We start from the raw sequence: 14,144 nt of genomic DNA, 5'->3' as shown, positions 1-14,144 counted from the left end.
CTGCATGATCATTTGTTTTTTAAGAAGATGATCAGCTTTCTGTGCCGAAGGCGTGAGATTTTAGGTCTAAAGCATGCCGGCTTCCGCAATTTAGCGTGGATGTCGGAGTCGAGCGAGTGTGAAATACATAAAAAGTAAACTCTATTGGTGCACTGGGTCCGAATCAACAATCTCAGAGACGAAAATAGCAAGCCAATAGGCCAGCACTGATTTATTAATATTCGATAAATTTGCTCTTAATTGACTCAAAGTAGTCCCGAATGTCATCTGGTAAACATCGACGCTTCTGCGTCTGATCTTTTGATATTGGCAGACGAATCAAAACAACTCTAATTTATTCAAAAAAACATAAGCACACAACCACGACGGTAGAGGATTTCATTAATTTTTAGTCACTTAGTGCACAAACGGTTTTCTTCATGTCATCAAGGGATCCTCAGCTTCTTTGGAGAAGTGTGTGGTGACCGATAGAGGGTAGAAGGTAGAGAGTAGGGGATCGACCAAGTTAAGGTCTGGCCTTAGTATTTTGGCGCTAAAGCTTGTAGCAGACAGGAGGGAACGGAGGGTTTTCAACACCATGACTTTCAGAAATGAAGAACGCAACTACTACAACTACTACTACTACTTGCGTAAACAAAAAAACATATCGGATTTAATCATTTTTAATTATTATTGACATTTGATCAGTGTCGCGGTAAATAAAAATATTATTCCAAACAATGTTGAAGGGCCAGCAAGGCCACGATTTTAGAAGTATACGTTTGAATTTCGCATTGAAATCGTTTAATTAAGCACGGTGAATAATATGTTTCATCTTCTTTTGGTCTCACCGTTGCTGAAGGTTGGCCGTCAGTCTCGTGAAGCGTGTCTTGTCACGTGCCAGATGAAGAAACCCGCAGTCGCAATATTCGTCCATTAACGTTGCGAAGACGTGATTTTTTTCATTCTACCAACACGCCATTTACCCTGGATTTTACCCATTATTTTCAATTGAAGCAGGTGGTAGTGGTCATGGCTCAACACGTGGCCCAGGTACGCATCATTCCGTTGTTTAACGATCCAAAGACAAAAATAATACGCTTAAAGCTTTGCAAATAATAGGCGTATCATTCCTGGCCATGTAAAGCGTGTCCTAGACGCCATTTATCGTTTAGTTTCATGTCCAAAAGTTCACCGGCCGACAGGAACAATTGTAAATATCCCAATATAACTGCCGGGTTGGCACATCTCCAAGGCATACCAGTCACTTGTAAACAGAAATCGATGTGACGAACCCTTGTGGCGTGATACAGAACTATGGAGCTGTTGCATATTATTCTGCACATATATTATGGAAATAGCGCATAAGGAATTTCAGTAAATTGTAAAGTAAAGTAAATTGTCTATTTGAATTGAGCATAGCAAAATTCTCTTCAATTCTCAATTATTTTCTTACCTTAAGATTAATTGGAGCTCATTACTATACGCTCTTCTGTATGTGTCGTATTTTTTAATGTCCCATTCATTGTCTACGTTTGTTTTAATTGCTTTGTTTTGTTTCATTCTTTATGTGTAAGTAATTGTATATCTTATGTAGTTCTACACTTCTTGAGCTTAATAAATTAAAATAAAACCTCAGTGGTTGCCTTTTAGTGATCGCTCGATAGGGATTTCCCCCCCTTTTTATTTAATTATTTGAATTGTACTGTATTTCTTGCAACGAAGTGTATATAATTAGAACAAAAAGTTATTTAAAACCTTTCAACCAAATTATTACGCGTGTCTTATGTTCACACATTCTGTTATTAATATCGATGTTTTTATTAAATGGCGATAACGGGCTCTCCTGATGCTAAGTGATACCAACTATTGACGCTCATACTGCCAGAACGCTCGCAAGTGTTGCCGACCTTTTAGGATTTTGTGCGCTACTCTTGAATGATCCTAAGTCTAATTGGATCAAAATTAATTCCTTTGACTGGTCTGAAATTTCTTAATGAAATAATTTAACACGTTTAAAGGTTCTTAAAGAGCATTTGCTATATTTTATAAAAATTACTTTAACAAAACTCATATACATGTTAAAAGCCATAGATCTGGCACGTCTCAACGTCCGCCTCATAATTTAATGTATCGTGACAAATATGAATTGCCTGTAAATCCTTATCTTGACGTGATTTAGTGCCTGTACCATGACTTAAAACTGAACACGTAATTAGGATGGTGATTTTCTTCTTATTAATTATTACTATGTAGGTTAAGAAAATTGTAAATACTGTGTTTTTGATTGTTATTTGTTATTCATCATTAATAGTTTGTTATTTTTAAAACGAACGATTTGGTTCTCTCTGGGATTTTTTTCTAATACATATATGAAACAGCACCTAGAAAAAAAATGCAATAAGATTGTTATTAACGGCCGGACCGTTTCGAGGAATGTTAAAATTATTTTTATATTTGCTACTATTGAGATTTTTGCTTCCAAGTTCGTGATTTCTAAGAGGTCCAGCTAAACGCTATCCAGCTATCACATAATTACATCACATAAAGATTACTCTAAGGTCTGTTGTGTGTTTGCAGTAGAGCTAAAAGAAGGATGAAGAAACATTATGAAACATATCTTATCCCATAGTATAAATATTATTTTGTTATATTTTTTTGTGAAGATCACTTCTCAGTAAGGAATTCTAAATATGCCTGTGCACCTATGGACTTTTCTATATAATACTCATTCGTACGGTGAAAACATCGTGAGAAAACCGATGTCGTATGTATGTATGTCGTTGTTTATGGCCACTGGATTTTTTTGTAGTATGTAGGTTAGATTTTGTTCTAGATTCTTCCGAGAACATTATATAGACTTTAATTCAACAATTATTTATATATAACTAGTCTGGCCATAGAATACTGTTACATATTAAATTTGGAACACGTATATTATTTTAAAAACTTCTTTGGATTTTGCGCCATTTCACATATATTTCCGAGTTCATTATCAAATTACAATATGGAATGGGGTGTTAAAGAAAATAGGATTACAGTGATCGCCTTGCACAAAGTGGAGTCATTGGTCATATTTCAGACACTTCAAAATCTTGATATCAGGGCGAGGGCGAGCGCTGTTAGAACAACAAAGGCTGTTATGGTGTTAAAGAATTTGTCGAAACCCCATTGGGAAGCAAGATTTGAAGATTCCCACTACAGTCCTAGGGCGTATTATAAAAAATCTTTACAATTAAAGTGAGAAGATCGATCAAAAGTCGAGTCGAATCGAGTCGCGATACGCACGTGAAAAGCAAACAATACAGTAAGCTTAATGATATAGTATACGCTAACAGTTCTAAAGAAGCTTCTCAAGTGGCCGGAAAAATCTTTGGAACAAGTCGCGAAAAACAATTCGTAAATATAGATACGTGGGCAAACAGGAAAAAGGTCTGTAATAAATGCCAAAGGTGGCCATTTGCACAGAATGTTTCTTTATTTTTTGCTGAGACTAATAAATATGAAGGTAAACAATTCATTTATATTACATTTCTTCATTAAAAAAAATTCAATTAATTTGTCAACAGAACTTATGGCTGGACTAGGTACATAAAAAAACTAATTGTTTACGTAACACTTTTGTATAAAAAAATACCCTTGAAAATAGAAATATGACGTGATAGACTCGGAATAAACGAATGATAAAGGGGAAACTATAGCTAACCCCTTCATTACCAATAGAGCAGCCATATATGTGATAGTCATAAAGTATCGTAATACATATATGTTAATCAAATGTGTTTTAGTTTTCATTAAAAGTTCAACAGAAGGCAATGTATGTCATTTTACAGTTTTTAATTTGTTATTTCTATAAATAAATAAAAATCAGTGGCGCTACAACTTTTTAGGTCTGGGACTCAGATTTCTGTATCTGATTCACGAACATTTGACAATCTAATACCCAAGTAGGTCATCAGCGTCGATTTTTTGGGTGTAAGGCAAGCCGGTTTCCTCAGGATGTTTTCTTCACCGTTCGAGCTAATGTAAAATCCGCAGATAGGAAGAAAGTCCATTAGTGCAGCCCCGGGGCTGTAGCAGCAGTAACCCTACCCTAAAACTAGCCCTGGTGCTTAGCGTTGCTTTTATACATAAATAGTGAGAATGATTAAAAAAATAATAAAAAAAATTTAAACCAAATACATCCTTCGTCCTACAAATTACGTTATCATGTCAATTGTTACACTATCATGTCAATTGTTACACAATCATGACTTCGGACAAGTCGCATTTCATCGTAACAGTCGATAAGACTTTTACGAAAATAAACATTCATTGTGTCATGACATTGCGTTTCCGTAACCACGAATTTGCAGTGAATTATGATGAAAAATATGTTAATTCGCTGAATCACGTGTAAAAGTTCCATACTAACGGTTCGAAGTAATCTCAGACATCTTTTTACTTGAACCATAGGTTAGTATAGGTAATATAACTACGTAAAATGATTCTAAAAACGCCTAGACTTTTGGTGCAGAGTGGGCGGCACACACACCACAGCATCTTTATTGCCCCTATATAACGATCTGAAGTTGTGATAAAGGGACAAAGGAGCCGTTAAACTTGCCAATTGAAAATATATACATTTTAGAGTATTTGTAAGCAAACGCTTTCGAAACAGTTTAACAGATTTTCATGAGTTTTATGTTGTAGTACAGGGTGCAAACAGATAGAAGGCCTACCTGATTTTAGTGATACTCGCCCATAGACAGTTAATACCAGAGGGTTGGCAATTGCCGGCCTTAAGAATTTGTACGCTCTTTTCTTGAAAGCCCCAAAGTGGATAATCCCGTTTAGTAGGTGGCTGTGGTACCACGACAGTGGATGAGATCAGAGTCGAGATCAATGACGGATCTATTTACGTCAGAAAGTAAATCTTTTACACACTCAGTGACGCTACGGGAAGGTACTATATTTTTATATCTTAAAAATTTAATACTCTCATAATAAAACTTAGTGATAAATCGAAACCTTTTTCTAGCCCCAGTAGAGGTCATGGGTATTACTGGATTCATCCTGGGTCGACTTTTGGCGTTTGTCACTTTCGAATTGTCAAAGTCGAAACTTTTTTGACACGCGCGAGTCAAACTTCATTAATAAAATACAAGTCTAAATTCCCTCTGACCTTGGATCGTTCCTGCCATAACGTTAGTACCCCTGCGAAAGTGTGCCAGTTAAACTGAATTGGTGAACCAATGTATCAATTAGATAATGGTTCTGAATGAGCTTTGATTGTCATAAACTACGCAGTCGACTGACTAAACAATCATTTGTTATTTGTTTTTCGCATTAGTTTCTTTAACAATTCCACAGGGTTATTATTGTTAACTAGTCTGTTCTAGTGTGGAGTTTAATGTCGTTTTTTTACCCTCCTAAAATAAAATACACGGTAGAAAAAACGCATAGTGTATATACAGTGCAAAGGTGTAGATGAAAGATCATACTCGTGAACGGGTCCTACTTGTGGTGACTGGTCGGACTTGAATTCGAAATGGAATGATTTTGAATTTCTTGAATTCGAAATGGAATGATTTTGAATTTCTTGAATTCGAAATGGAATGATTTTGAATTTCTTGAATTCGAAATGGAATGATTTTGAATTTTTATGCATATTTTCGTAACAGTACAAGGAAAGTGTCAATAACTAAAATGCCTTTTTTCTCATACAAATAAATTGTCCAAAAATTGGTCGATAAATTTAATACCATACTTGACGACGGTCAAAACCGGCAACGCGTGCTAGTTCCGTAAGATTAAAAGAATACCAACAATACATATTATCGCTAAGTTCAGTTATGTCGAAATCATAACAAATTCAGACTAAAAGGATACGATTGTTTATATTTTAGATGTTAACTATACCCAATGTGTACCGCTCGGCAATAACAATACAAATATTGTATTATTTGTAAAGTGTGCTTTAATTATAATTGATTTACAAAAATATTGCAGCGATTATAGCAAGCCATATTTCACCGTAATTTTCACAAAAATCATTCATTAAGATGATGATGATAAATCGTGATTTTATAATTGAATCGCTTTTGCTTTCGTGTTTTGTTCTTACTAGAACTTTCGTGCGTGCGCTGATGCTAATCTAATTTATTATGACATTTTGTTTTCATATTTCAAAAGAAGCATGACATAATGAGAGCGGAAAGTATTGTCGTTCTCGCTCGCTCCACGCTCTTGAGAAATGCTAGAAAATGTAAATTTAGATTTTTCTTTTTTTTAATATTGACCTTCATTACTATTATTTTGTTAAAATGCATACCTACCGGTATGACAATTGACCATTTTAGAGCCAAATCATTGGACATTTCACCCATCAAAATAGTTATATAGATGGTATGTCTTGATAGTTGCCGTATCTTTGTTTAAGAAGCTCAATTTTTTTATTACATACTACATATTCTAGAGATGGCCTTATTCGTTCACAGAAACATAAATATTTTTTCTTTTCATCTTGCCAATAATTAATCTGGAATTGTATAGTATTTATATATATACACACTTCTTGGAAGGCAATTAAGGTTAATAATAATTTACCAAAACATTCAAAGATCTTCTTTCTAAAGTTATTAAAAATCTACTTAATATAGGAAAAAAATATGTATATCTATAAATATGTATATATATGTGTAATAATATATTTTATTAATGTGATGCAGTGATAAAATAATATAAGAATTTACTATGATGATATGAGTGATAATGTAACATGCAACTTCTATGTAAATTTAGATTTTTTAATTGTGTAAGACAAATTTGCACGCTATTATGATTGACAGAATATAAAAAGTATAGATTATACTATCTAATATATTTGTAAGATATTCTAAATAATAATTATCATTATGCCTAAAATTTGTCAGTCTAACGTTATCAATACAGCAACCACAATTGTCCATTGAAACCTAACCTAACCTAAAGTTATAACAAAATAAATTCTAGTTTGCAAATATGCAGCAACTTTTGTAAATTTAATTACTACATTATGTGAGCCAAGTGCAGACATCTTTGCAATGTCAACATCAAGAGAGAACTGATAAGATAATGTCGAGTAGAAATTTCCCTTGAGTAATCAATAATATTTTCCGTACTAATCCCAAGCTATTTGAATCAAGGTTGTCTAATTCCCAATAGCTCATATTATATAATGTATTGTTTGTATACTAAACTACGACTCGTCGCAATTTTGAAAAATGATTAGCAATCAGTAAGGGGCAAGCAAGAAAATGGGACGCCCAAAACAGGGCAGTTTTCGCAGCTCATGGACAGCCATTTTAGTGGGTGCGTTGCTGGCCTTGAGGGAGGAGTATATCTGGCCTTGTATATGAGTATACCTTTTTTCTTTTTACAAAATATGTATTATCCTATATATTGATTACTTTTATTAACAACGCTACTATACTCTAACTAGGTTATTAATCAAACGTTAGCCAGCCTAGTTAAGACTACTGAACACAAAAATATTTTTTATCAATTTAAAACAATAATTTCTAAGGTTAGTAGTTGAACAGTTGTACGGCAACCAGGCTTCAGAAGATAAACAACTCCTTATACAGAAATTGTTTTCGTTTTTACAACTCCTAAGCGAAATTAGAGATTATCACTAATTAAATTCAAAACTCGTAAAATTTGACGATCATTTAAATGATACTAATCCCCCGGGATTGATTTGCTCCAGTTCAAATATTTATGGCTTCTCTGCCTTACAAACAATTTGTATGACCTAAAATTTGGCGAGTAACAAAAGTTTCTTGCCCACTCTCAATCGTGAGACGTTCGTAAGTGTACTTGGTTACCTATATGAATTGTTATTTTGGGTTTGAGTTTGAATAACGCGAAGAAACTCTTTAGTTTTATAGTAGTTTAAGAAAATGGCTATTATAAAATAAAATTATTGATGACACGCGCTTCTACCTAATTAATGCGCTAGTTAATACAGAATAATATTAAAAATATATTAAAACAAGTAAAGATGTATGATTTCTGTACGAAATCATTATATACCAGTAGTTATAATGATAATAGAACGACTTATGGTATCTATTACATACATGAGTATCATTTACATGTAAATATATTGTCAATAGATATCGCGTAATAAGTTTTTTCTACAAGGACAAATAAATGGAACAATGATTTTGTAAGGACGTATACACATGTCATTTAGTTTTAAAATATGTTACACCAACGCTTGGTTGTATTATTTAACGCGGCGTTTGGGATCAACTCCCAAAAAGATATAATTAAAAAATCGAGTTGGCAGGCTTGCGTCAAATGTATATAAAATGTTATACAGTGGAATGTCTATAACTCGAATGTCAAGGGAAATACAAAAAAATCGAGTTAACGACTTTTCGACCTAACAAGAACTCGCAATATATACGTAAATCTTTTTTCATTCCACCTTTTAACGTATCGTTAACATCGCTTTTTCCACTTAGAATCAAATACCTTTTTGTTTCCGCTTTGTACCGCTGGATTTTATTGCTATTATTTCGGATAACTAAGTAAGATTTCATTATAATTTTACTAACTACGACTTACGTAGTCTCCATTTTTACATTCGAGTTATAGAGTATAAATATGTATTATCAATACTTTGTAGGGAAATAAAATTTTGATCGAGTTACAAAGTCTAAATAACTCGAGATTTAGAACCCTAAATACACAGTATCTCGAATCTTCAGCAAAGGGAATAGCATTTTTTCGATTTACCGAGGACTTTTCGACTTACCGAGGTTCGAGTTACAAAAATTACACTCTAATTAAGAATAGGAATTATTATTATTTATTTTTATAGAACCGGGGGCAAACGGGAACGAGGCTCATCTGATGTTAAGTAATAAGACACAAGAGGACGCTATTGCGTTGCCGGCCCTTTTATTATGAGAAAACCAAATTTATTAGAATTGTAAAAAAATATTCCTTTATACGCTGATCTTATGTTTTCCGAATTATATAAACGAACACATAATAGATAAATTAGATCAAATTCTTCACAAATGCACCAGAATGAATGGAAATCCAGATGTGAATTTAGCTATAACTGACTCAAGCAATTTGATTTTGATTACGAATGGCCTAAGCATTAGCCAGCCAGTTTAATAAATGTTGTAACAAACGGCTGAATATCTTTCAGGCCGCTGGTTAAACGGCGCTGTTTAGTTAAAAGGCTAGGCTGTTAATTGAACGGCTAATTAAGTAAGTTGGTTGCGACTTACATGAGGGTAAGTAAGAATTACTTAGTTACCAATATAGAAAAAATGTTTTTACTAAGGAATTTCTAGGTCACAGGTTTTATGTATTCTTATGGATTTCCTGTCAAATCGCTGGCACAATGCCAGACAGTGTCTCCGCGTTTGGCGAGGAGCCAAAAATTTTGATTTTCTTATATAATTTCTTAAACCAACGTTACAACTTCTTGAATTGAATATTCTGGTCAATGAACCGGCTTTATTCGCATTGCACACTAAAGACAGTATTTTAAAATGTTTTTTTAGATAATTTTTTTGAATAATCACATTAACACGTTATTTGAGACCAGTTTTACAAAAAAATACAAGTTCGTGATGTCTGATGTTATAACGGTATTAATTTTGGTTCATGGAAAGGTCATACAGAGTTTTCTATCTTCAACAAATCTTACCTCAGCTGCGCGCAGTAGAACTGATGCGGAATAGCAGTCAACACTCCAGCACCATCTCCGGTGTCGTTGTCGCACGCGCACGCACCACGATGTTCCATACGTTTCGCGAGGGTTTCGGCATCACGGATGATCTAATGAAATATAAAAGTATAAATCCCACCAGTGTCTGTCAGTGCATCAAGAGTTCCCTTAGCACTTATACTATCGTGTTCTTTGTAACTTAATACAAGTGTTTTTTTTTATAGAACAGGGGGCAAACGGGCAGGACCTGATGTTAAGTGATACAGCTATGGATACTCAATGCCAGAGCATCGCCATCGCAATCTATCCAGAGCTTCCAGTTTCCAATTGTGAACCCCTTTGTTTCCTTCACAACTCCATCCCACAAACGTAGCTTCGGTCTACCGAGTTATCTCTTGCCATCGCGTTGTGAGTTCAGTAAGGACCTTGGGTTCTGTCATTCGGTGCATATGTTCCAGCCACATGAGTCTATTGCACTTTATGAATTGGACGATATTGGCGTCGTCTAGGATGTTATAAGGCTCCTCATTGTAGCGAATACGGAAAAAAAGATTCTTCGAGGAATCTTCCGAAGACCGATAATTAACTAGCCGATTTTTATTTTTCCAAATACAAAATATACATCAGAACTAAATCAAATATTTTGTCTTAATTCCAAGTTTTGAACAGTCTGGATGCTCATACACGACCAACTATCAAATGATTTATTTATTTTTTAATACAACTACTTTAATACGATAGTTGTGTAACATAATTAACAATGTCAATAAATGTGATTTAAAATAAACAAATTTCGCGTATTCTTTAAATATACTTAACGTAATAAAATATTGAGGAGACTCAGCTGTCAGTGTTTGTAAATAAGCATTCATACGACATACGAACTTTACGCGGACTACACTGGCGTAAAAACATCCGTAGGTCTTACGTAAGTTCTTGATAAAGACAATCAATATGACACAATTCACCTCGCCTCACCAAAAATAGATGAAACGATATTAAATTTTTCATCAGACATAGTGAACTCTAGAAATTATTGTTATGCAATAGCCAGGAGCCAGTAATCATGACAATTGATTTTTAGTTTGAAATACTTACTTTATGGGTACGTTTTCCGTCGATAGCGACAACAAAACCAACGCCACAGGCCTCGTGCTCGTTCTGAGGGTCGTACAAGCCTTGCTTGGCCGGCCCTTCCCACTCCATACCTGGGGCAAACAAACTATCAGAACTTCCAAATCAATTGAACTTTTTTTGTATGAGGTGAAAATGCGCTTGCGCAGGCCGGCGCCGAGGATATCGAGCTTGACGCGGGGACTCTGGGGCTGGGTCTACACTCAAATCTCTGCTATTCAGAGGGTTAGCGAGACCCCACCCACTAAAAATACCTCAGCCCTCACACGCCCTTAAGATGGGCAATCGGGGTTCGCCATGCATTCTATCCAAGGAATTTCTTAGAAGTTAGCCTGGTGGTTAATATCTAAGGGTGAGGTTCAGAAATGATACTGAGTGCTAAGTCTGACTTCCGTATGTCAAAACTATATTGGATTTTGAATACCACCCTAAGTGATATTGTGTTCAATGCCCGCTAATCGATTTTTACTACTAGTACTTACTTACGTACGTACTTTTATAATACTAGTACAAAATTAAAATTGTCCTATCTTACAAGTATAATTTGACCAAGTTGAATTCTATGCTTAACGATAGATTTATTAAACATATTTATTAAACAAATACTAGTACCCATTCTGACACGATATCAGTGTATATGTTAATCATGTCAATAAACGATGATCGTAACTTTTCGAGGTTAATGACTTTCTCAGTACTATATAGAAACCAAAATTATCTTCAATATATGACGTACGGCCGATAATAGATGTCTTGAAAGATTCCATCCCGTAATCATTCAAATTGGTCCTTTCACCTCCTCTGACACATCATTTTACAGCTAAACCAGTTTCAATTAATTCTAATATTATAATAGATATTTTATCAATATTTAAACCGAGAAACATTGTTTTGAGTTGTGTACAGCAAATGATATGTGATAGACCATAGATATGTTAGGGATACACTGTACCAGTTCCAAATAATTCATTATCTTTTACAAAATTTAATCACCTTTTTTCCTACAGTTTTACAAGTCAGTAATGTCAAAGTTATACAAGTCATCAATTTATTTATTTATTAACAATTCGTTCCAAGAAAGGGAAAAAAAAAAAAAAAACACTTCGTTACATTACAATATAAAAATTGAACATAATTAAATGAAATGGATATCAAAATGCCTGTGTCAAATGCTATCAGGTTGAGGCTTTTTTATGTAATAGCCATCCTCTGATGGAAGGTCTGTTATCTAAAGTACACTAGATAAGAATCTAATTAATACCATTAACAACTGATAACAACCTCGCTTTCCATTAATTGTCTTTTGATAGTTACACTTCTAATAATAAAACCATTTTTATGCACATGCAAATCGTCTAGTTAGTTTGGAAAAATACAATATTTACTCTTCATCAGCAGAAAACACCTTCAAGTTAATTGTTGAGGAAAACCAAATAAATTAATACAAAATGATTTATACAATAATCAATATGTTTTGTTATGATTGAGTTATATAATTAAATATACCCTTTTCTATAAAACATAATATTAGACAAAGAAAGATTTATTTATTATTTATATTTTTATGGTAAAATTAATAAAAGATTATAAACATTTACCAAAACAGAGCTATACAAGTTAATGTATAATTTTTTTTATTGTTAAGTCTACTAGTATTTAAAAAAAATCGAGGCTTAACCCTCAAATTTTCTTGTTATTAAAAAAATATTTCATTCTTAGTTATATATTTCGATTCCTACCCAGAGAAGATTAGTAGCTAAGGTTTACATTAAATATTCTATGTCTTATCTAAATCTCACAAGAACCACTCCCTTAAGCACACAATCAATGTCTGTGTGATACTCATGTGTATGAATAAAAGATTAATATTTATAGCAAGTATTTAAATTGAAGATTTAATTGGAATTCATTCATATAGCTTTATAAAGCTTTTATCTAGATGAAAACAATATTAAGTACGTATTTAGTTTGATGTAGATATTGATATAAAAATAGTATTAACAGCTGACAAAATATGTATTTCTAATGTGAAATAAGATTATTAATCTACAATAACTGAGTGACATTAATGTTTCTATTATTATGCTGATTCCGACCCAGCTAAATTCTGTAGATGCTACTGCCTATGTCTATGTTTTGTCTAGAATATTCCACAATTGTAGAACTTACAAAAATGTTAATTTAATGGACAAGCTAGTATTTCTCCCACTTCCACAGATATTTGTTACATTATCTTCCCTGTCATAGATGAATTTAAAGTATTATGTAAAAAAATATTTTAAGCATATTTTTTTCTGTTTATTGAAATCTGAATTAAAATATGATTAAGACAATTTCATTAAATAAAAATGAAAAATAAATCCATCTAAAATCCTATAACTGTAAAAACCAAAATATGACATTTCAATCTAAAACACAACAGGAAAATATTTTAAGTCCTAAAGTTCAATACATTGGCATTTCCCTTTTAATAGAATCAAGGCTGGATACATCCATAACATACAAGTTTCTTAATATTTCAATAATACGAAAATTCTCTCCATTTATAAAGTAACTACTTTGTATGTCTCAACTGTGACATTTATTAATGCAAGGAAATATCATATAGCACCTCCATTAATGCCTAGAAGGTAATTAGAGGTCGCTGCAAGTATATCGTTCAAAGTTATTAATGTAACGAGCTTATTTATTTTATTGATATAAAGTATTTGATCAATGAGACCTTTGTTATAGTTGGGAAGCCTTCGCCAGCGCTACTGAGAAATTATGGTGTAATTTAGGTAAATAAAAACTTTCACCACGTACGCAATACACGTGGATTAAGCTTATTATAGCAATTTAGTAATACCTGAACAGTCAGTAAGTAGTACAAGTACTAGGTATTAATTGAGTTGAGTTAATAACATTCTTTTAGTACCTTACCTCGGAAATAAGTTTGATGGATTTAAAAAATTGTGCTCAAAAATTGCACTATACTCTCGTCACACTTTCACTGATTTTATTTTTAAAACTGATAGATTTCAAAGCAATTTTTTTAAAAATAGAACGGAAAAGCCGGCGTTAAATAGTGACCTTCATCAGTCGACTATAAATGCCGGTGTCTCGCGAATGACTGAGAAAAATGATTGACGAATGACGATTGTAATTTCGAAATAAGATTGAAGAGTGAGACCTGAAATGTCAACCATTCAACGTTCATATGACATCTGACATTTGGCGCTAGCGGCTAATGTCAAATTCACTGTTAGGCACAGAAAAATTGTTAAATAATCGATATCTAATAAAGTACAAGATTAAAATATCTAAATAAAAA

General features: G+C 33.3%; 1 protein-coding gene across 1 annotated transcript in view; it reads right to left on the bottom strand.

Moving 5' to 3' along the window:
- The window catches only part of LOC123714623 (glutamate synthase [NADH]), a 73,258-nt gene extending 59,310 nt beyond the window's left edge, over window positions 1-13,948 (bottom strand). The window contains exons 1-3 of the mRNA XM_045668974.1: window positions 13,754-13,948; window positions 10,796-10,905; window positions 9,677-9,807 (exon numbers count right to left, since the gene is read on the bottom strand). Of these exons, the coding sequence (XP_045524930.1) occupies window positions 9,677-9,807; window positions 10,796-10,903 (239 nt within the window). The 5' untranslated portion in view covers window positions 10,904-10,905; window positions 13,754-13,948. The remainder of the gene's footprint in view (window positions 1-9,676; window positions 9,808-10,795; window positions 10,906-13,753) is intronic.
- Between the last annotated feature and the right edge of the window lie 196 nt (window positions 13,949-14,144).

This window comes from Pieris brassicae, chromosome 9, assembly GCF_905147105.1.
Source record: "Pieris brassicae chromosome 9, ilPieBrab1.1, whole genome shotgun sequence".
Lineage (NCBI taxonomy): Eukaryota > Metazoa > Arthropoda > Insecta > Lepidoptera > Pieridae > Pieris > Pieris brassicae.
This window is presented reverse-complemented; position numbering and strand designations above follow the sequence as displayed.